The sequence below is a fragment of the Chiloscyllium plagiosum genome, unplaced genomic scaffold, assembly GCF_037043375.1.
Source record: "Chiloscyllium plagiosum isolate Xiang-an unplaced genomic scaffold, Cpla_swu_hap1 HiC_scaffold_8, whole genome shotgun sequence".
NCBI lineage: Eukaryota > Metazoa > Chordata > Chondrichthyes > Orectolobiformes > Hemiscylliidae > Chiloscyllium > Chiloscyllium plagiosum.
The window spans coordinates 94,312,491-94,337,436 of record NW_028270146.1 but is presented as its reverse complement, the minus strand read 5'-3'; the positions used below and the strand labels follow the sequence as shown (position 1 = coordinate 94,337,436).

The window sequence follows — 24,946 nt, the reverse complement described above, 5'->3', positions numbered from 1 at the left end:
TATGGAATGAGCTGCCAGAGGATGTGGTGGAGGCTGGTACAATTGCAACATTTAAAAGGCATTTGGATGGGTATATGAATAGGAAGGGTTTGGAGGGATATGGCCGGGTGCTGGCAGGTAGGACTAGATTGGGTTGGGATATCTGGTCGGCATGGACAGGTTAGACCAAAGGGTCTGTTTCCATGCTGTACATCTCTATGACTCTAAAGATGAAGTTTTCTTCGGTCACCCTCAAATTTGAAAGGGATAAGAAACGAGAGATAATTAGATTAAGATGTCTTGACAAATATCTGTGGAAAGGACTGTGGAGCAATCAGATCAGCCACAATCTTACTGAGATGATCAGGCCTCAGCGGCCTAACTTCATGTTCAGATTGGAACATGAGAAAGTTAAACATAACAGCACCAAAAGGAACCCAAAAATAATAGTATGAGAACGGAAGGAAACAGTTGAAATCTAGAGCTTAAGAAGAATTTGGAATATTAGTGAGCTATCTCATTGATATTTATCTAAAAACTTATCTTCAAATGCATTCAGCTCAATTTAAGATAGGTTTGTGTGTAGTAATCTGTTAGAAACAATAAAACGGAACAACCATATTGTGGATTACAAGGTGTTAAATTGATCCAAGTGAAATATGGACTCATACCAAATCAATATAAGAGATGTACAGTGCAGAAACAGACCTTTGGTTCAACTCATTCATGTCAACCAGATATCCCCAACATTAATCTAGCCCCATTTGCCAGTATTTGATCCACACCCCGTTAAAACCTTCCTATTCATGTACCCATCCAGATGATTTTGTATGAAAGGGAGAGTTGAGAGGCTGGACTAGATGACAGTGGGAGCCGATAGTTGTGAGGCTGGCTGAGATGACAGCGACGGAGATGTTGATAAGGGTTTGCACTATTGCTATAATTGGGGTTGGGTGGGGGGGGGGGATATACTTGGAAATACATCCAGGGAAGTTATTTGGATGGTACTGAGAAATAAGAATGGGATGATCACATTACTGGGATTGTATTATAGACACCCTAATAGTCAGCAGGAAATTGAGAAACAAAGTTGTAAGGAGATGGAGGATTTTGGGTAATCAAAGATGGAGGATGGGAAAAATTGTGGCTGGAAGAGCTGCTCCTTTGAGGTATTTTAGGTGTTGGAGGTGATTTCCTCAAATTCCAGGAGCAGTAATTACTGTTTTATATGCTGTTGCGTTCTTCTGGAACTTTGGGGAAAAAGGTCAAAACAACAGCACTTTTAAAACGAGAAAAGACAGACAAAGGTATCAAGCTCATGGTCAGGAGGGAGAGAAAGAAACAGACACTGCTAACGGACACAGCAGTGAATTTGCACAGTTACTGCCTTTGCTGTTTGAGTACATGTATCTCTGGAGATCAGAGTGCATCTAGGAAAAATTAATAAACAGCAAAATTCACAGCTGACCTTGGAGGAACCTGTGTGGGGCAACTCACAGCACAGGAGCAGATAAGTGTATAGTTTTAACATGTAACCTCGCTGCAAGTCTGCAGTAGTGAACAGAGTGGGTTCTTTCTTGATTATATGTTTTACAAAATCCCCTCTTACTGATTAATTTTTAAAAAAATATAAACCATAAGTACTAACTGAGCCTGGAGCACTTTTAGGTCAAAAGGACAGTGATATTTTCTGGGTCTGTAGATTGTGAAGGAGCAAAAGATGACGTTTGGTAGAGTGATATGCTCTTCCTGTCGGATGTGGGAGTTTAGGGAGTGTTTCCATGTTACTGTTGATTATGCCTGCAGTGTAATTTGCCACTTCTATCGGATCGCATGGATTGGTTGGAGCGACAGTTAGAGGCAATGAGGAATTTACAAGAGCTAAGGGGGTGTGATTGATGGCAGTTATAGGGAGGGAGAAAAGCCGTACATACAGTCAGGTAGATGGGTTAACGCCAGGCAAGGTAGGAGGGGTAAGCAGGCAGTGCAGGAGTCTTCTGTGACTACCCCCATTTCAAACAAGTATGCTGTTTTGGAAAAGGTAGGGGGTGATGGACTCTCAGGGGAATGTAGGATGAACAGCCAAGCTTCTGGTACCGTGACAGGCTCTAATGCAATGAGGGATAAGTCAGGTTCCAAGAGAATCGATTGTAATAGGAGACTGTCTAGTCAGAGGCACAGACACACGTTTCTGCAGCCAGCAACAAGAAATCAGAATGGTGTGTTGCCTCCGTGGTGCCAGGATCAAGGATGTCTGAGAGAGGGTGCAGAATGTTCTCAAAGGGATAGGAACCAGAAACAAGTCATTATACACATTGGAACCAACAACATAGGAAGGAAAAAGGGAGAATACAGAAAGTTAGGCAGGAATTTAAAATGGAGGCCCTTGAGGGTAGTAATATCTAGATTACACCCAGTGCTACATGCTAGTGAGGGTAGGAACAGGAGGATAGAACAGATGAATGCAGTGGCTGAGGACTGGTGCAGGAGAGAAGGGTTCACACTTTTGGATTATTGAAATCTCTTCTGGGGTAGAAATGACCTGTACAAGAAGGATGGATTGCACCTGAATTAGCAGGGAGATTTGCTAGAGCCGCTCGGGAGGATTTAAACTAGTAAGGTGGGATCCAGGGAAATTCTGAGGAAAATGATCAATCGGAGACTGGTACAGTTGGGAAAGGGAGTAAGTCAAACAGTCAGGGCAGGGCAAAGTAGAGAACAAAGGTAAGACTGTTAAATTACTGCAACAGAGAAGCCAGATGAACTCAGGGCATTGTTAGGAACAAGTGAATGGGATATCATAGCAATTACAGAAACGTGGCTCAGGAATTGACAGGACTGGCAGCTTAATGGTCCAGGAGAAAGTGAAGACTGCAGATGCTGGAGATCAGAGCTGAAAATGTGTTGCTGGAAAAGCACAGCAGGTCAGGCAGCATTCAAGGTGCAGGAGAATCGACGTTTCGGGCATAGGCTTATGCCCGAAACGTCGATTCTCCTGTTCCTTGGATGCTGCCTGACCTGCTGCACTTTTCCAGCAACACATTTTCAGCTCTGATCTCCAGCATATGCAGTCCTCACTTTCTCTGGAGAGGCTGAATAGGCTGGGGCTGTTTTCCCTGGAGCGTCAGAGGCTGAGGAGTGACTTTATAGAGGTTTATAAAATCATGAAGGGCATGGATAGGATAAATAGACAAGGTGAGAGGGGAAAGACATAAAAGGGACCCAAGGGGCAACTTTTTCACACAGAGGGTGGTGCGTGTATGAAATGAGCTGGCAGAGGAAGTAGCGGAGGATGATTCAATAACAGCATTTATTGGACATGTAAATGAATATATGAATCGGAAGGATTGAGAGGGATATGGGCCAAGTGCTGGCAAATGAGACTAGATTAGGTTCGGATTTCTGGTCGGCATTGACGAGTTGGACTGAAGGGTCTGTTTCTGTGCTGTACACCTCTATGACTCTAAAATGTACCAGCCTCCACCACCTCCTCTGGCAGCTCATTCCATACATGCATTACCCTCTGTGAAAATGGTGCCCCTCAGATTTCTGAAATCTTTCCCCTCTCACCTTAAACCTATGCCCTTTAGTTTTGGACTCCCCTATCCTGGGGATAAAAGACTTTGTCTCTCATCCTACCCATGCTCCTCATGATTTTATAAACCTCCAGAAAAAGTTATCCCTCAGCCTCCGACACTCCAGGGAAAATAGCCCCAGCCATTTCAGGTTTTCCGTGCAGCTCAAACCCTCCAACCCTGGCAACATCCTTGTAAATCTTTTCTGAACCCTTTCAGGTTTTTCAAATCGTTCCGAGAACAGGGAGATCAGAATTGAACAGTGTTCGAAAAGTGACCTAATCAATCTCCTGTACAGTCACAACATGCACTGCCCGCCCTAGTTTTCTTTGCAAACTTTGTATAAATAGTTTTCTAGTTTGATATGAATCTGTCACACTGCTGGATTGATCAATTTCACCCTTAATTAGGTGTAGTTAATTTGAATAAACACCATACCCTCTCAGTACACATTTAATGATCAGCCTTTCTGATAACAATGACTAAAAAGCCCCAAACTATAGTGTTCCAAAGGTAATCATTATAGTCAGAGTCAGAGTTGTACAGCATGGAAACTGACCCTTCAGTCCAACTCCTCCATGCTGACCAGATATCCTAACCGAAGCTAGTCCCATTTGCCAGCAATTGGCTCATTTCCCTCTCAACCCCTCCTATTCATATACTCATTCAGATGCTTTTTAAATGTTGTAATTGTACCAGTCTTCACCACTTCCTCTGGCAGCTCATTCCATACACACATTACCCTGTGAGAGAAAAAATGGCCACTTAGGTCCCTTTGAAAATTTATCCCCCTTCATTCTAATCCTATGCCCTCTTGTTCTGCATTCCCCACCTAAGGGAAAAGACCTTGTCTATTCACCTGTCCATGCCCCTCATGGTTTCATAAATGCCTATAAGGTCATCTCTGAGCCTCCAATGCTCCAGGGAAAACGGTTCCAGCCTATTCAGCCTCTCCTTATAACTCAAATGCTCCAACCCTGGCACATCCTTGTAAATCGTTTCTGAACCCTTTCAAGTTCCACAACATACTTCCAATAGGAGGGAGACCAGTTTTGAATAACTGTAAACTGTGAACATTTAAGTATTCATAAAATATACTGAAAGGTCCACTTATTAGCTGTTTTGTCAATATACCTAGGAATGAAACATTTTAACCACGAGAATAAGTTATTTAATGAAATACATGCCTAATTTACAGATAACACCCTTACCTGAGATGCGTATGACACGAAGGTAACCCCCTCTACGTCATCCAGGTCTGGACTGACATCACAGAACACTTCTTCCTGTTCCAAGGGTTCAGAGGAATCCAGGGAAACAGCTGCTGCAGAGTCAGGATGGTCACCTTTTGCAGACTGTTGCAACCTTTTTGATCGACTCCGTCTATTAGCTCTGACTGAGAGATGTTGTTGTTTTGATACACACTGAGACTTGGAGCTGGAGTGTAGTACAGGCATTTCTTTAATACTCTCAGCTGTGCCGTCTGGAGGTCTCCAGATACCTGAACTGAAGGCCTTAGTCGATAAACGTGATGACTTTGAACAAATAGGTGAATCCTCAATACAATTATCCACATTACCTGCAGGGCTCCAAATCTCACAATTTGTAGTCTTTTCATTGTGTTTGATGTTGCAAAATTCGGAATTTTCACTAGAAGCCTTTTGGGATGGTGTTGTATGAGATGCAACTGAGCGATGTGACATTGCAGAAGTACTCCTTTTCTTTTTAGTCCTTCCAGACACAGAATCAGAGTCATTCCCTTTGTATTTGATGCCCTCTGGCAATGAGTCCACACTTTCTGGCTTAGATTTTTCAGCCGAACTGGATGAATGAGAAGGTTTTGCTGCTGAACTTAGAGGGAGGAGAGCACGAGGAGTCAAAGGTACCCTGATTCTCCGACGAGGAGATAGCAATTTTTGTGGCAGGTCAGATATTTTTATAGTACTCTTTGTAATGGTGCATGGCTCCAAGCAAACAACGGGCATTTTGCCACTTTCCATTCGCAGCATCTTGGCTTTAGCTACCCCTTCAGAGCTATTCAATGGCCGTTTCACAGCCCCAGTATTTGCATCCACTTCACTGGCACCATTTTTATCGACAGTTTTATTCACTAAATCACATTTAGCCCCATCAAGCGGTTGCCCTGAAGCTGGAGTGCTCTGGTTGGAAGAATCTAAATAATTCTCCTCCTCTTTCTTACATTTCAGCCCAGCACTATCAAGATTCTCTCTGTTTGCTGCATGGTAGTACTCATCTTCTGGTGGCTCTTCTTTGATAATGATATTGAAAGATTCTTCCTGATCTTCAGATGGTGCAATACCGAATGAATGAGTAGAATACACATTAGGGAGCTGTTTTAAGATGCTGGAGAATAAAGAAAATATAAAGCAAGTTAAATTCATATCAAATATAGAATATCCTCAAAATTCTGACACATATCAATGTATAACATGATAGTAAGAGTGGAATTATTCTGGAGTGATATGAATAATGATGGGAGAGGTGGGAAAATACAGTAAGAATGAAAAAAAAAATCAGATTCTCAACAATAGAGAAACAATTTTCCAGTTTTCCCCTCAACTCTAAATGGCAATTTCAGAATTTCACCACTGAACGGCAACTACCTTGTTTCCACACATTAGCATCTCATTAAAGCCTAACTCACCTTATTTACAAGCGATTTCCAATTGTCTTCTCCTTCCCTGAGAAACTAGATAGAGCAAATTTTCAAAACACAAGTAAGAGTAGATACCTGGCAAGTGCAGCTTGTTACTTAAAAGGTACAATGATTATTATTGGAATTATCTGCAGAGAATTGCATGTCACAATATATTTTCAAGATTTGGTCACTAAATGGCCATGGAGCTAAAGTAACCCAGTGGTGTCTCCAACTTAGTCTATTCACTACCTTCCTTTTCACACTATTTTCACAAGCAATATGTGGACGCTGATTGTTACCTCTCTTTAAGAATTGTTACTGTCATTTCCCTCATCCTCAATTTCTCCTATTTAGCCTCTCAGAAGCTGCAGTCATATTAGATCTTGTTCAGTTTTACTTGCCTGGCCTTGCCCTACTTGTCTTCTGCACAAGATTGACCTTTCCCTCGAACACTTCTTGCTTTTCAATCTTTCCTTACGCATCCCTGCCCCAGACATTCCTCATCGTCATATTCTCCGTCATCCTACCCAGAATTGTTCTTTACTTCAACCCATCTCCCACTATTTTCTACAAACCTGTTAGCTTTTCAATTCTTCATTTGGTTCTTTCAGCTTCGCAGTTTAGCCTGCACTGCCACAAAAATAAGTCTTCAGCCAGGCTTATGTTCCATCTCCAGTTAGCATTCTAGTGCAATGTACCAAGCCTGTTCCCAAAATGAACCAGGCTCCCATTCTCTTCACTGGCGCTTCCTGGTACAAAGGTCCTATGCAGTACGGCATATTTGTAATGCCATTACATAATAAGGTGGGATGGGGGAGAATGCAGCCTACAAAGGCTTTCTGGGGAGGGGAGTTAGCACACATGTTCAGCAAGTAAGGTAAATGAAATTGTTGGCTTTTATTTCAAAAAGAAGGGAATATAAAAATATGGTGGTCCTGCTAAAACTACACAAGGCACTAGTCAGACCACAGTTGGAATACCGTTTATTTTTGGTCCACTTATCAAATGAAAGATATACTACATTAGATTCATTTGGTTGATCTTGCGTATGGAGGGACTGTCTTATGAAGAAAGGTTGAGTAGATTGGGCCTGCACTCAGTGAAGTTTAGATGAATGAGAAGATACTTTAATCATAAAAGACTCTCAAGGGACTTGAGAGGGTAGATGCAGAAAAGTTACTCCCCACTTGTGGGGGAGTCTAGGACCAGAAGGTCCTAGATTAAGAGATGGCCCATTTAAGACAAAGACAAGGAGGATGTTTTTCGGAGGGTGGCGAATCTATGGAATTTTTAACAACAGAGGGCTCTGGACACTGGATAATTATGTACATTCAAAGCTGTGATAGATTGTTAATCATGAAGGAAATCAAAGAGCAAGGGAAAAAAAACCAGAAAAGTGGAGTTGAGGATTATCAGATCAGCCATGATCTCAAAAAATGTCACAGCAGCTTCAAGTGGCTGTTAAAGTAGCATATGGTGTGTGGGCTTTCATTAGGGGGGGGGGGGGATTTGAGTTTAACATCCATGAAGTTATGCTGCAGAGCCCTGGTTAGAGCACACTTGGAATATTGTGTTCAATTCTGGTCACCTCATTATAGGAAGGACATGGAAGCTTTAAGAGAGGCTGCACAGGAGATTTACCAGGACGCTGTCTGGACTGGAGGGCATGCCTTATGAAGAAAGGTTGAGAGCGCTAGGGATTTTCTCATTGCAGCAAAGAAAGATAAGAGATGACTCAATAGGGGTGTACAAGATGATGTGAAGCATAGACAGGGTGGATAGCCAGAGAATTTTTCCCAGATCAGAAGTGGCTATCACGAATTGATAATTTTAAAGGTGATTTGAGGAAGGTTTAGAGGAAATGTCAAAGGTTGGTTCTTTACACAGTGTTGGGTGTATGGAATGCACTGCCAACCATGGTAGTAGAGTCAGATACATTAATGACATTTAAGCGACTCTTGGATAGTCACAAGGATGATAGTAAAATGAAGGGCATGTAGGTTTGTAGGTTAGGATAAAAGGTTGGCACAACATCGAGGGCCGAAGAGTCTGTATTGTGTTGTACAGTTCTATGTTCTGAATGGCCTACATCTACTCCTACATCTTATGGTCTCTTTGCCTTTGATATGCCAATTAGTTTGAATTCTAGAGCACACAACTCCCGTTCAGGGACTGAGAAAGTGAGTGAGTTTGATGTTGAAACACTTAAATCCTGGTCAATTAATAAAGCAATGGGTTAAAATTAAAGTGGAATGATAGTCCCAGTGGTGGAAGATTGCAAGTTTAAGCAAAGAAATTTCTCATCAGAATCCTAACTGATCATCCTCTTATCCTAAGATCGTATTCTCACAATCTAGACTCCCCTACCTGGGGAGAAACCTTTTCGAGTATACCCTTAGTGTCATGACTCTTCAGACTGTTCTATGTTTCAATGAAATCAACTTAAATTATTTTAAACTCCACTAAACATATACCCAATACTCAGCTTCTCAATTTAGGACAATTTTTTTCATCCCAGAACCAATAAGGAAAACAATTTTATGAGCAAATTACAGCAGATGCTGGAATCTGTACTGAAAACAAATGCTGGAGATCACAGTGGGTCAGACAGCATTATTGGAGAGACAGCAAGCTAACATTTCGAGCGCTCTTACGAAAGGTTAGCTTTCTCTCTCCCCACGGATGCTGTCTGACCCGCTGTGATCTCCAGCATGTGATTCCAATATGGCAAACTTTTGCTGGACTGCCTCTGACGCAAATACATCTGGAGTCTAAAACCATGCACAAATCTCTAGGTGTGGGCCTCAAAGTTTGACACTATTGTAGCAAAATCTTAATTCTGCACTGAAACCTCATTACAACAAACAATGTTATGCCATATGTTTCCCAGCTGCTTGTATTATCTACATGGTAACCTTCTGTGTACCTTGTACAAGTTCATCCTTGTGAATATCAACTTTTCCCAAGTTTCAGACTTTTTAAACAAAAATATTCTGCTTTTACATGCTTACTACCAAAAGGAATACTTTTGCATATCTACATATTATATTTCATCTGCTATCTTGTTGCTCACTGATCTACCCTGTCTAATCCCTGTAACCATTGTCACCCTCACAGCTTATGTTCTTACAACTTAGAGACAATCTGTTAATGGTGAGGCAAGTGAAGAGCAATCTGAAGTAGTGTTGTGTCAGCACAAAAAACAAACTCATAGCTCTTTGGAACTCAGAAAAATTACTCTAAAGCTACAGATTGTGGAATAAGGTTCAAAAGAACAATTAGGTAGTACCAAGGTGAGAGATAAGCAAGAGGAGGGGTGGAAGTTGAAAATATAGTCCTGATCCTTTGATGGCTGAAGTACAAATGGGGGTTGGGTGGGGTGAATGGAGGATGAAGGACTGTGGGAATCAGAGAAACGTAGTCATAAGGAGGCCAGTAAGAACAGAAAGCTAGACAAAAGCATATTACTGTGGATGCTGAAAATCTGAAATAAAGACAGAAAACGCTGGATAGATTAGGGGACACAGGTGAGGAACTTACAAGAGCTGGTGGTACTTCATCAGAAGTGGTGAAGGTGAGACAAGTAAAGAGACAAAACGTGCACTGAAAGGAGATATCAATACAGAATAACAACGATCTGAAACCAAAATAAAAGTGAAAAATGAGTAAAATTTAAATCTCTAATGAAAATTGAAAGAAAATGGAGAGATTTTAAAGTCTGAAAATGTTAAGCCTAGAAGGCTATAAACTGCCTAACTGAAATGCTGTTCCACAAGCTTATGCTGAACTTCATTGGAATACTGGTCATTTTGCTATAACGCACATTTCATTAACGCAAATTTGTTGTAACATGATTGACGAATTGGGGATACAGTTTCTAAAGTGTTAACTTTTAAAACATGTGTTGGCTGTAACTCGATTGCATCACCAACACTTTATGCACAGTTTCTAAAGCCCAATTTGTCAATAATGTGGGGTTGCACAGAACACAACCATCGCGTTATAGAAGAAATACCTGTATTACACACGTTTGAAGTCAGAGAAGTTAGTTTGAGAGCAAGTCAGAAAATTAAAACAGTAAACAATCAGAAGTTCAGAGAGGGGTCAAGAAATACCTAAAAAACCTTTCCTGAATTACCCTAAGTAGCACAAAAAAGTGGAGGACAAAGAAAGCAAGTGATAGGCCCAGTGTTTGTTCATAACTGCAATAAACTATCTAAAATAGACAACCTCCAGCGTCTACACATGCACATGGATTCTGCCAAGCCATTGCATCCTGTGAGTAGTCTTTGCAAATACAATCAAGACAGATTCACTGATTTGACAAGGACCTTTCACACCATTCTTGAAGAAACCATTGAAAATACTAATCATTGGTGAATGGGATGGAGCTACATCTTTAAACACATACTCCAGTCATAATTTATGAATACCTTTTCTATCCTTCCCAAATTAAAAGTTTAAAAATAGAACACCACTATTTGAACAGGAGTTTTCATAAATTTTTAAAGTTTGATTTTTCACATCTTAATGTCCAATCTTATTTTCTTCTCTGTAAAATTAAGAAATCCAATTGATACATAGTTTCTCATTTGCTTTATGAATTTTTCAATTTGATTGGCTGCTCAACTTACTTGATGATACTGCACTATTCCCAGAAACTATTATTCCCTTATTTTAACGTCAAATTGAAATTCAAATTGGAATATGGGCAAATCAACAACACTCTTGATCCCTTGAAACCTTTGTAAACAGTATTCTTTAAGGACAGTATTGACTGCCATGCCTTTACCACTGCCTGCAAGATCTGATGCACAGTCTTGATTCAGTAAATTAGATCCTTAAGTGAATAAAGAGAGGACTGTTCCAATCGACAGACTTTTGATTTAAGGGCACATAAAAAAGAACTGTAATAATTCAGTCTCCCATCTCCCATTCAGAGGGAAAAAAACACTCAAAGCTGAAGCATGGGAGTTCTTGAAGTGGCAGATAGATATCGAATTGGGTTAAATTTCTGAAGAGAAGAATTTTGACTTTTGAACAGTGCCAACACAACAGCCATATTTTATTTCAGGGAGGAACATGATTTTAGATATATTTAAGTAAGGTAAGACAATATGAACACTATGAGAAATCACGTAGTGATTAGATATGGTTTCAATGACGACAGAGTTCTTGGATGAGGCAGAATCTCCAGAGATTACACAATCAAGAGATGACCATGAGGAGTATGCATTGTGAAGGCAGAAGGTAAGCTAAATAAAAAGGGACATGAAGTATTTTGAAGAAAAGCTGAAATCACCAGTGGTACAACTTTCTTGAGCAAAACTAGATTGTTTCCAGAAGACTTGAAGGACCATAGACAAATCAAGTTAATACTGTGATGTACTGAAATAGCAACAGAACATTGAACAAATTGATTCCCTGGCCTGCAAGAATTAACTTGGAGCACCAGAGTTACCAAGCACGTATTGCATTATCCTATTCATTTGAAAACAAAGTGCTCAGCAAAAGTATACAAATTATTTCAAGTATTCCCACAGTAATGTTGAGAATCTGCCACACATTTCTTAAAAGTGTATAAATGTGTTTAATTCTGGTTTTAAGTTTGCTTACTGAGCTGGCAGGTTTGTTTTCAGACATTTCACCACCATGCTAGGTGACACCATCAGTAAGCCTCCAGTGATGTGCTGGTGTTGTGTCCCACTTTCTATTTGTGTCTCTTAAGATGGGTGATATAATTTCTGGTTCTTTTTCTCAGAGGTTGGTAAATGGGATCCAAATCGGTGTGTTTATTGATGGAGTTCCAGTTTGAAAGCTAGGCTTCTAGGAATTCCAGTGCGTGCTTCTGTTTAGCCTGTCCTAGGATGGATGCGTTGTCCTTCTTTGTAACAATACTAATGATAGTGGGTCATGTCATTTGGTGGCTAGTTGGCGTTCACAGGCTACATGAACACCAACTGGCCATCAAAAGACATCACCCACTCTGACAGTATCCTTACGTACAGATGAAGAAGGACACCACTTCGACAGAGACAACACATCAATCCTAGGACAGCTAAACAGAGACACGCACGGGAACTCCTAGAGGCCTAGCTTTCAAACTGGAACTCCATTGATAAAAACAAATCAATTTGGACCTCATTTACCAACCTGAGAAAAAAAGAACCGGAAATGATATCACCCACCTTAAGAGACCAAAGGCACACAAATAGAAAGCAGGACAGAACACTAGCGCTTCACCAAACTGAGAATGTTAACTAGCATGATGACGAAACATCTGAAAACAAACCTGCCAGTTCAGCGAGCAAACTTAGAACCTGAACCTCAACCTGAGCTACAAATCTTTAAAATCGCATGCATTTAATTACACGAAGGTAGAGGACATTAACTGGAGTTTCACAATTAGTTATTTTGTTTCAAATACTTATACTGAAATTATGGATTAGTGCTGTTAGAAGGTTCACGCTTGTAATGTTTCACTTTGTAAATAAATGCAAGACTGTGTAAAGGTTGGCTCCAGTACTATCCTTCAACAACTAACTTTCCAGAATAGAATAATGTGAACCTACAAAGAGTACTACATATGTAAAGTGGTCACCAAATATCAATGGCAGGTAATATATTTAGTTTTACATTCTATTGTACTGTTTGCTAGTCTCTTTAGTTAGAATACATAAAAATTGTTTATTGCAATAAACAATTATTTCCTTTCTGAAATAGTTTTTATTCTACCGCTGTTGTATCCAAATGTAGATGCAGTACACCCTATGAAAAGTTGAAAAACTGTCAGGCAAAACTTCAGACATGACATGTGATCTTATTCACCTGCCAATCAAGAGATGATGAGCCAATTTCAAAGGCCTAGAATTCACTAGTCTTGAAAACTGAAATTAAGTGCCACTGTCTCAAGTGAAGGCAATCTAGGTTGAAGGAAAATTACTCGGTCAAACATATCTAAGATAAGCTTGCTTAACACAGGATTCAAATTCCACTGGTGTTGCTTGTCAAAAGGTTTAAGACAAAACTTTCTAGGCACCCTTCATGAATTGGGATAACAGTATTCAACTAAACATCCTGATGAGGCAGGGCCACAGGTTATAACAAAATATACAGGAGTTGACAGACAAACCACACTGCTTATGAGCCACTCTGTTCGACTTTATTCAATTTCTTTCAAGACAGTGATGCCTTGTGCTATTTCTAGCTACTAATAAGCAACAAATTCAACAGTGGTAAGACCACCTCAGACTAACAACTGCTCAGCACAATACACCAAATACAGTGAAACTAAAGTTAATATAGATGGTTACAGTTTAACAGATAACCGTCCCGAAAACAAACACACTAACTTTGAAATGGGCTACATCTGCTATCAATTACAGTGACTAACATCTCACACACCAAGCAATACTGCCTTTTTCAAATCTGCCACATATTGGTCTTGCACTCTATTAAATGGTTTATCCTTTTGTTAAACATTGCCAGCTAACCTTCACGATAGTGCCGAGAAATATAATGGGTGTAAGACGACTTAATAGCCCAATGGACTGACACACTATCCTTTCTCATGCTGAAATCTCGTGATGTCATGGAGAACCATATCTTCTGCCTTGTAATGGGCCTAGCAAAACAAGTTGAGAACTCCAAAATCTAGTTCAGAACAGGAATATACGCAGATTAAAATAATTTAGAATAATGATTTATAAAGCCACAAAACCCAGACTGAAACTGGAACTGTCACACTATTATAATGGAGGTACTTTGAGGTTAGAAATAAAAACAGAAATAGTTTCTGTAGAAGGGTCACTGGACTCTCCATAGATGCTGCCAGACCTGTTGAGTTTCTCCGGCAATTTCGGTTCGTGTTTCTGATTTCCAGCATTCAAAGTTCTTGGTTTTGTTTTTAGTACTTTGTGTTTGGTTTGGGACAGTGTTAATGCACCTTTAACCTATTTGTTATTCTCATGGACTTGTTTGGCAGAGAGATAGACTAAGGGAGTTTTTTCATGTTGATAAGTACAAATTACGCTGAAGCAAAGAAAAAGCAAATTATCTGAATATTACAGACATTAAGCAGCTACTTAAACATCAGGACAATAAGAATTTCCTTTAAAAAAAGTCAGTTTTTTTGGTGCCTGTATCAAATGATAGGGGACATGGTGCTGTCATGAGATAGACAGCTTTGAACAAGTTAATGTTAAAATAAAAATCTGATTTGTTGTTCTTTCAAAGCCTTTGCTTACCTTTCAGTTGATCTCTTCTGCCTCATGCCCATTCTTGAATCAATTTCACTGGTTTCTGGTATCTCGGCTTCGAGGCACCCTTCCTCTTCATCAGTGTTATACAATTCTTCATCAAAACTTGTAGCTGGAGATGCACAAATGTCACCTTGCATTTTCATGTGCCTGGAATGCATTTCAGATTGCTCCTCACTTTTAATTTTGATGTGTTTACTGGAGTCCAATACTGCACTTCGGGAAGAAGCAGAATCATCACTGCAACCGCCATCTGTTGACTCATTGCTTCGGTATCTCAATTCCCGCATGGGCCTACTGTTCAGCCCATCATCCCGAAAGCCCTTTGCAAATGGATTGAAGTCAATCTTCAGTTGTGTGATCTTTAAGTTCTGATAGGCAGTCACGGCCACAAACTCGGTCTGTGGGAAAGTGAAGGTGAGTACATTTGGGCCATTGAGAGGAATTACATCAGTGGGTTTGTCAGTAGGGATAACATGCAAGCGTGGCAGGTACCGATGCATGGAATGTAGGATTATATGACCTTCCTGGTCTAGAGTATTGTTGGTAAGTTTCAATTTGTAAAAGGAGATGGGCTGCCTCATCCAGTAGCTCCCACTGGAAGGTGAATTTGGATGAATGTACACTCTGCCAAGCACATGTGGTTCCGCTTTGCCATTTACTTCCCACCAGCGCCCATTCCACTTGTAGCGATGGTTGTCAACAGGAGCAATATCCATCACTAGGATGTACTTCCGTGAAGAATCAAGCCCCGAGATGCAGAATTTACAATTTGGAAACATGCGCCGGCCATGCTTTGTTAAGATCATCTCTGTGCCACGTTTGTAAAACTGACTCCACATCTCCTGGTTCTCCAACGTGACACAGACATTTCCAGAGCGGCACTCGAATGGGTGTTGAACATTCCCTGGTCCCAATTTGTTTCTTTTCTCTAGGACACCCCCAAGTTCTTGTTTAGCCACCAACATACTACGCTCAGTGCCGCCACTGCCAGGTGCCTGCTTGAGAATGACAAAGTATGCAGCAGGAGTGCCTGAGTTTGAGGTGGTGTTGGTCTCCTGTTTTGTATGTACTAATTGCTGTTTCTCCATATTGTTTTGGAGTTCAAAGCTCATCCGAGATAGAACAAGAGAGAGAGAGAGAAAAACAGATATCCAAACCTGTCGTCAAGAGAGGCCCATCTACTACCCTGTAAGATACAAACAAAAATATTTATAGTGTCAAATAAAATTCCATCAGGAATCATTCCTAACTTCTCCGTTTCCATTGGCGGCCGTTCAGAATCCCATGTTTCCAAAGAACTCAAACTTTCAGTTCAAGTTAACATGCATCAGTTGCCATACAGTGAATCTTGATACTAAGATCAAGAAAGTTTCCAAGAAAGATGTGAAAAGTTATGTCGTTGTATGTTCCCTGCACGTTCTTTGGTTGAATCCATTTTTCTGATCTGGATCATCCCCAATTAGGGTTCCTGTTGTCTATCGGATCCATAAAGCAGGCTGTCAGATGCACAATATTTAAAATTCCCCAGTGTGCTCTTTGAACCATGACAAGCAATGTGTGGCAAAACAGAAATAAACAGATACAAGCCCATTGCACTGAAAAGTCAGATAGAAGTTAACAAGCAAATGTTGAACATCAGCAAGTCTGAAAGGCCTGTACTAGGGAATAACTTGGAAAGATTTCAGAAACTAGGAATTCTTGGCAGACTTATCATTTCTTCCTGCTCCTGCCCCACTGGATTTACTTCTTCTGAACTAGACTGTTTTTCCTTGTCCAGTTTCTTCCCACATATATTTGAGATTCTTCTGATACCCTACATCATGTTTCCAATAGTTTTCTGGTCCTAACCATCTCCTCTTCAGTGAAAATCCAATCACTCTACATTCCTATCCCTAGTTTGATAGGAATGTAGAGTGGTTTGAGGGCTCTGATTCTTCCTGGTATGGAGACCTGATCTGTGCAGATCCACCACTCTGCCTAGCTGAGCCTGTTCTCATAAACAATGTCTCCTTTAATTTATCTCACTTTCTCCAAATAAAAGCATGGCCTTGGATACATTGGTGAGCCCCCTGAAATAAGCCCACTTTTTTGTGGTGTTTGTAGAACATTCTTTGTCACAATCCTACTTGGGTCCCCTTCCACAACTCTCTTCTCCAGTAAGTCAAAGACTGAATTGGTGCCACTTCCTGCTCTTAGCCGGAACTGGTAAAAAAAAAAATCAATTCTGCTTCTAATTTCCACTCTTCTATTGCCTTCACTTAGTTCATCTTAGACTCTTCCCTTCCTTGGTGCCAAGCATAAACTGTTCACTTGTATTCATTTCAAACCCATTGACATCCACAGCTACCTTGCTACACCTCTGCACACCTGGCTTCCCGAAAGAACTCCACTCCGCGCACTATTGCATCTGCTGCAATTATACTACATTCCACATTTGTGCTTCTATCATATGTTTTTTTTCCTGAACAAAGGATTCCCCCTACTGAGAATGATAAGGCCTTCCACTGTGCCTGAACTGTTTACAGCATGTTTGCCCTCACCCCTTCTCGACTTGATCTCAATTTTCATTCAGTCTCCATATCTAAGGGATCATCTTCTGTCATTTCCACCATGATTAATATGAAGTCACCATTAAAAGCAACTTCCTCCCTCCTGTCAACAATCTGAAAGGACCATTCTCTTCATGACAACATGGTTCTCTTCTCTTCATCCCAACACTTCATCCCCCTGTCACAACCTTTCCATACAATCGCAGGAGGTGTACTACATGCTCTTTTACTTCCTCCCTCTTCACTGTCCAAAGCCTCAAAGAGTCCTTCCAGGTGAAGACACTGTATTCATTGCTCACAATATGGTTTCCTCTACATTGTGGAGACCAAACATTGATTAGATGACTGCTTCACAAAACACCCATTCAATTTTCAAGCATGACCCCAACCTCTGGTCACCTTCCATTTTCAGTCACCATCTTGCTTTTGTGTTGTAATTTCTGACCTAGGTCGAATGCAGTAGAGCCCAATAAAAGCTGAGTCACAGTACCATTTTCAACTTAGGCAGTTTATAGCCTTCTGGATTCTCTAGACAGTGCAAAAACTTCATTAACCTCTGACCTGTTTTATTGCCGCACCCACTATCACTCCTTTTGTGACATTTATGCTCGCCAATCTTGCTCATCCTCCAATTTTCACTTCTATTCTGCTTGTGCCTCTCCATCTTTTTCTACAGTATAAACCATATCACTTTTCCATTTTCTCTTCTGTTCCAAAGTAGTCATAATTTACTCAAAAAATTAACTCAGTTTCTTTCTACAGGTGCTGCTGCACCGGTAAGTTACTCCAGAACAAAGTGATTGCCAAGTCCATCAAAATGGTGTAATTTATTTCTCTCGGTAAGTCAACTCTCAATATGGCTTACTTTAAGAGCGTACACTATTCGCCAGTACCTGAAAAGATATTAGTCAAAATTGTGTTTATTACTTTCTAACCCGGAGCCAAATTAGATTCTCCATTCACATTTCAGGTTGCTAGCAATTAGTGGTGCAGCACTTGCAGCACCTGAACTCAGGCTGATAACAAAACAAAGACTCTCAAATGTGCACACTGGCCTAATGGCATGTACCAAAGCCTAACCTCAATGACCATTAAAACATAGCTACACAGAGATTATGTTTGATACTCAATGAATATCACCTGATTCAATGTTTCAAAGTGATAAAACTTGCTGAAAACAAATCAATACAGGTATATGAAGAATTTCAACCACATCAGTCAAACTTTATAAGTATCACAAAAGTTACGCAATTCTCTACCCACTTTCCAAACGTTTCATCTGAAATATTAACTCAAATATACACAACACAGGTACCAGAAAGTTACAAATTGTAGCCTTGGCATGTTAACAGTACACACACCAATAAAATGCACAATAACGATCATTGCAAAACAGCTACAAATACAGTAAAATTTAAGTGGCCCAAGATCATCAACTTTGCAGTAAAATTATAAATTGTTTGAATGTCACACCTAACCCCATAATCTATATTTTGTATAACTATCTCAATTAGACATCTGTTTTTCATTCATAATCATCCAAATATGTTCAGAAACTATTCAAACCTCTCAGATTCTAGCAAATTTCTCCGAGGCACCTGTTATTCTACTTAAAAAACATCTAATTCCACCCCCAATGTGCAACTCATTCCTAAATGTTTTCAATAATATACAAATTAAAGATAAAATAAATTCTTGCAGTATCTTGCTGGTTATTTATTGTAAACTTAAATCATACAATGACAGCATATATAGTTTCTTCCAAATAAATGGGCGGCACAGTGGTTAGCACTGCTGCCCTCACAGCACCAGGTTCGATTCCAGCCTCGGGTGACTGTCTGTGTGGAGTTTGCACATTCTCCTCGTGTCTGCGTGGGTTTCCTCCAGGTACTCCAGTTTCCTCCCACAGTCCAAAGATGTGCAGGTCAGGTGAATTGGCCATGCTAAATTGCCCCATAGCGTTAGGTCAACTAGTCACAAGGAAATGGGTCTGGGTGGGTTCCTCTTCGGAGGGTCGGTGTGGACTAGTTGAGCTGAAGGGCCTGTTTTCACACTGTAGGGAGACCAGTGAACCATCAGAAACAAAAGCAGAAATTGCCAGAAAACCTCAACAGGTCTGACAGCATCTATTGAGAGAAATCAGTTAATGTTTCAGGTCCAGTGACTCTCCTTCAGACTTTTTTTATTCTCCAGATGCTGCCAGACTTGCTGAGTTTCTCCAATAATTTCTGTTTTTGCGTATTTTATATCACCAGCATTCGTCATTGTTTTGTTCTATTTTAAGAATTTAAACACCCATGATTTTCTCTCCTTCTATGGATTGATTTGTTTCTTTTTGTCTGATAAACATCCAATGCAGCACCTCAGAACATTTAAACATTAAAAGGTGCTGCTGCACAAATACTAAGTTGTTGTTAAAAAGGTTAGTCTCCATTTAAGCTATGAATTTACATTCAATTTTAATATTTATGCACAGTGAGTATTGCAAGGATGCTTAGTAACAGAACATAAAACATGTATGATAATAAAATTAATCAGATTCTTGTTCACTTTCTAAACTATTAAGCATTGTTTTAAACACAAGGAAGTTTGAATTTTGTGATATTATATTTTAAAAAACCCTACAACCAAAGTTTACTTATCTGCTACAAGCAAGTCATAAAGTATTTGTTTTATCTCAAAATATTGGGGCAACGTAATAAAAGTTACAAAGTAAATTGATAAACTTTAAAAGATCAGGTCTCAAATGTTGTTCCTCCACTGGCAGGTTGTTCTTGATTTTGATGCTGTGGTTCCTTCAAATGCTTACTTTTTTTAAAAATCTACTGTTATATAGAAGCTCACAGCTTAGCCCAATCCTGTGTCTCCAAATCTCAAAATTAACCAATGTACAATTCAGTCTCTGTAATATATTTAATCCTGCTTGCGTCCAATCGGTGTAAATACAATTTAAATGTACCTGATTATTGACGGTGCAAAACCAATGAGTCCTGATTCAGAGTCTGATTACCCTATGCGGACCACAGGAAACGCATGGAGGGGACATTATCCTTAACGAGTAGGCTGCTTCAGCAGGGTCTGAAATCGGCAGACATCATGTTGCGCTCGATTTATCCTGTCTGGCACAGGCAGGTTTCGGTCGGATCCTGAAGGGCCCAATATCGGGCTGAACCAGGCGGTTACCGAAAAGACTGACTGGGTCGACGGCGGGTACTTTGCCGGGACACATACAAATCACCAACCCAGATATCCCCGTTTCCTCCCTACCACGTGAAGGGGAGTTGTTGCCGCCTCAGACCGCTTCAATCGAGCTCCCCGATCTGATTTGGCGCCTTCTCCATTCATCTCGGCCCCCAAATCGGAGTTTTCGATACGCCTCCGATCTTTGGACCTTTGATAGCCCGAACGTACTCCACGGATCCCTTCCGAGGACAGCGGGTAGGGGGGAGGAAACCGAGCAGCCCCGGACTTAGTGGCATTGTCTGTCGCTCAGAAAGTGAAGCAACAGGGCGGAATCAGAGACCAGAACATTCAACAACTCAAAATCCCGGGATCAGAGGCCAGAACATTCCACACCTAAAACCCTGGAGTTCAGGGAACATCCCACAACCCGAAATCCTGGGGATTAAAGACCAGCGCATCCCACATTACGAAACCCTGGGGATCAAAGACCTGAACATCTCACACCCCCAAATCCCGTGGATCAAAGACCAGAACATTCCACACCCCAAAACCCGGGGATCAGATACCAGATCATCTGACATGCTCAAAACATGCGAGAGTGGCGTGGGATGGGGGGAGAATCAGAGGCCAGAACGGCAAAATCCTGTGAATCATGAATATACCAACAAGCAATAAGAGTAGGCCACTCAGCCCTTTGAGCTTGCCCCTCCATTCAACAATCATGATTGATCTAATTCTAACATTAACTCTACATTCCTGCATATCCCCAACAATCTTTCCCACACCTTGATAATCAAGAATCTATTTCAGCCTTAAAAATATTTAAAGATTCTGCATTCACTTTTGAGGAAGGGAATTCCAAAGACTTTAAACCCTCAGAAAAAAAATGTTTCCTCAACTCTATTTTCAATGAGTGCCCCTTAGTTTTAAACTATGACCCCCTAGATGTAGATTCTCCCAAAAGAGGAAACATGCTTTCAACATCCACCTGGTGAAGTCCCCTCAGGATGTTATATGTTTCAATTGAGTTACCTCTGATTCTTTTAAATTCAACAGTATAAAGGTCTGCTCTGTCTAGCCTTACCTCATAAGGCAATCCACTAATTTCAAGTGGTAGTCGAGTTTACCTTCTCAGAACTGCTTCCAATTCATGAACATCCTTCCATAAGTACAAGTATTGAATGCAGTAGTCCAGGTGCAATCTCTCACCAATGCTACATAATGCTCATCATGTTTAACTAAAGCATAACCTTACTCTTATTTAAATTCCCTTTACAACAAACCATAACAAGCTTTCCTGATTACTTGTTACTCCTGCATACTAACCTGCTTGTGATTTATACACTACGACACCCAGATCTCTCTGCATCTCAGAGCTCTGAAACCTCTCAGCATTTTGATAATATGCTTCCTTTTTTATTCTTTCTGCTAAACTGACAATTTCACACATTCCCACATAATACTCCATTTGCCGGATCTTTGCCCAATCGCTTAAACTAAAACAAAGTCACCACAGTCCTACCAGGCCATAGGGTTGCTCTGTAACTACACAGACAATCAATGATGGTTTAACCTGAGCGTCACCAAGCCTTAGATGAGGGGAGAGGTTGGGAAGGAGAAACCATGGTAACCTGAACAACTGAAGGAATTAAACCATGTATCACCCACCAGTATTCAGTTAACTAACCCCCTTAATCTATATGTATCCCTTTGTAGGCTCCTTATATCCTCCTTACAACTCATTTTCTTACATAACTGTGCCATCAACAAACTTTTGAATCTTTCATCCAAATCAAATAAAGTGTAAGTAGTTGATGCCCTAACACCAAACTCTGCAGCACACCACTTGAGAAAAAAAAATTTCACTCTGCTTACTGTTAGCAAGCCAATCTTCTATCCTTGCCAAATATGTTACCTATTACACCAAAACTTTCATTTTCCATCATAACCTCTGATGTGGCAACATATCAAATGCATTCTGGAAATTCAAATACTGTACATCCACTGGTCCCCTTTATCTATAGCACAAGTTACTTCATTAAAAAACTTCAATAAATTAGTTAAGTATAATTTCCCTTTGACAAGATCATGTTGGCCCCGCTTGATTGCCCGGAACTTTAAGGGCCCGTTATAACGTCATTAATAATAGTTTCTGACATTTGGGTTATGACAGTTGGTAAGCTAACTGGCCTGTAGCTTCCTTTCTGCCTCCCTCCCTTTTTCACAAAAGGAGTTACATTAGCTATTTTCCAATCTAAAGGAACCTTCCCTGAATCTTTTCAGTTTTGAAAAATTAAAACCAATGTATCAACTATTTCAAAAGCAGAAAATCCTACATTACAACTCCCACTGGATCAGAGACCAGAACATATACCATCCCAAACCTTGGGCATTAAGAGGTCAGAACATCCTATCTCAAAACCAATGGTTCATAAACCAGAACATCTTATATCCCAATACAGCCAGGACATTCTATACCTCAAACCATAGGGATCAAATACCAAAACATCGAACACCCCAAACCCATGTGGACCAGAAGCCAGTTCTGGGGACCAACAGTCCGTGTGACACCTCTTCCACAACGATGGGCATTAGAGTCTAGGTCCTGCCCCCAACCTTGGGTCAGTGGCCGGACCTCCTCGTGGCTATTGGGGGAGCCCCATCCCTTTTCCTGAAAGGAGTACAACACTGACTCATGATAATTCGGGAATGTTGTCCTCAACCCCCTTCCCTGTATGCGGGGAAGCGGAGTTTCGTCAATCGCAACAGAAATCCGCCCCCAACGTAAACAAACAAACCAAATCCGCCGCCAACAGCAACCTGATTGGGACTATAAACGTTGGGAATTTGGGGTGAGGGGAGTAAATGTTTCTCCCAACTAGGCTAACCCTTGGGTATTGAGAGTCCGAGGCCAGGTCTGGGTGGTTCCTTTCCACACGTGTCGAGACTGAAAGATGTTGCTGTTCCCATTATTCCCAGGGAACAGCCTCAACTCAGATTGAGAGCTTCACACTTTTAAACCCAGCTCGTCCCCAAAGCATTTCAACCCCGCGATGCATAGGCTCTCCCCGTGGGCCTCTCGATTTACAGGTATAAACCGTGCTGCTTTAACAAAAAACAAAACAAAACAAATAGGCAGGAAATGTAAACTCCCGCCATGCCCGAACAAGCATAAGCGTACAGGAGGTATCAACAACAACAAAAATTGGGTTTTATTGTCCGACGCTTCTCTCCAGGTGAAATAATCAGTGGAAAAACAAGCAGTCCGGTCCCCTCCTCCCGGGCGATGTTGACACAGGAAGGCTGAACACGTTCTTAAACCTTCCGGGGAGGGGGGGGGGTGCAAAGTAGGGCGTTGCTACGGTTTAAAAGACAGACCTTCTTACCCATCTCGTGTGAAACAGATGCCGGTGCTCAGCTCTGCGTCCTGCGTGCCTAGCTCCGGCAACGTGGCCCCCGGGTAAAGATCCTGGAAGTACCGGGCGGGACAACTACGGAAAAGGAAATTCTCTCCCGCCGATGGCACTTCACTGCCTCCGCTGTGTTCGCCGAGCTTCGATGTTTACACCCGAAAACCTGACTGCTGCAGCCTGTGCTTTCAGAGTGGGTGCTGAAGGCTGGGATAAGACAGCCCTTCGATGCCGCCTAATCACCCTGCCCGCTCAATTGCCCAACAAAACAAAACTCTGCTCATGGGAGGAGGGGGGCAGGATTTCCCGCATGCTGGGCCTGCCTTTTTCCAGACGCGCAGCCGACACTGAGGTGCTAATTTCTGCAGCTCCTCCCTGACGTCCAGCTTCCTCCTTTTTCAGCACCCCAAGCCACTCACATGCACCCCTCCTCCGCCCCCCTTTTTTCTAATCACACGCTTGCCTTACTCGTCTCCCTGGCTCTGTCCTGCTCCCCTCACCCCAAAGCGCCCCCACTCCTGGCCTTCGTCCTGCTGCCGCCTCCGCCACCACCACCACCAGCTTCTGGCCCGCTGTCACGTGCTCCGGGCCTCCCTTGTTTTTCCTCTCGTTGCGGCCACCCGCCCGTCGACCGTTGCACCTCGGGAAGGTGGAGGAGTCGGGTGGGAGGAGCTGAGCGCGTGAAAAACAAGCAACCTGGGCACGCCCACCGTCAGCTCGCGCCCCCACCGCCCCTCCTTCTCACACGACACCGCACCGAGAGCGAAACCCAAGTGTGTGGGTTTGGTTGGAGGAGCGCCGGGGGGGGGGGGGAATCGCAACCACCTCCCTCAATCTGTGTTATATTTTCTCATCTGTCTCCCCTACCCCTCCTCCAACTCATTTCTCCCCGCTTTTCAATCGGTTTTGTCCCTTTGGCACGACCCGAGTGACTCTGTTTCTTCCGCTCCAACACTTAGCCCTGCGTGTGACCTAACGGCTCGAAACATGCGTGCGCACTGACGCTCCCGGCAGCACTGCGCGTGCGCGGTGGGCCGGGCAGGTGGGGCAACTGCCGGCCTGCGCCTGCGCCGCTCTTTCCCCTTCCCCACGACGCCCCGAAGCACCCACGCCGGCACGCATGTGCGGTCCGGGACGGGGATCCGAGACCGTCACGGCCCATGAGGCGCGTGCGCGGAAGGGGTTCTATCGACCTCGGAGCTTCGAAGATGGAGGGGGTGTCCAGCGACGGTGGTCTTGTGCGCATGTGTACTTCCCCGCGGGAGGTGGGGAAGGTGTGGATGTGTAACAGTCCTGAAGGTCGTGAGACCTTCCTGCAACAGATTAGCGC

General features: G+C 42.0%; 1 protein-coding gene across 4 annotated transcripts in view; it reads right to left on the bottom strand.

Moving 5' to 3' along the window:
• mgaa (MAX dimerization protein MGA a) overlaps positions 1-24,352 on the bottom strand; it is a 109,330-nt gene extending 84,978 nt beyond the window's left edge. For 3 of the 4 annotated variants that reach the window (XM_043698206.2, XM_043698209.2, XM_043698208.2), the window contains exons 1-3: positions 23,593-24,352; positions 14,460-15,660; positions 4,766-5,918 (exon numbers count right to left, since the gene is read on the bottom strand). In XM_043698206.2, the coding sequence (XP_043554141.2) occupies positions 4,766-5,918; positions 14,460-15,586 (2,280 nt within the window). In that variant the 5' untranslated portion in view covers positions 15,587-15,660; positions 23,593-24,352. Of the gene's footprint in view, positions 1-4,765; positions 5,919-14,459; positions 15,661-19,982; positions 20,785-23,592 lie in introns of those variants that run through there. The other variant, XM_043698207.2, reaches the window with a different exon arrangement.
• Positions 24,353-24,946: the final 594 nt, after the last annotated feature.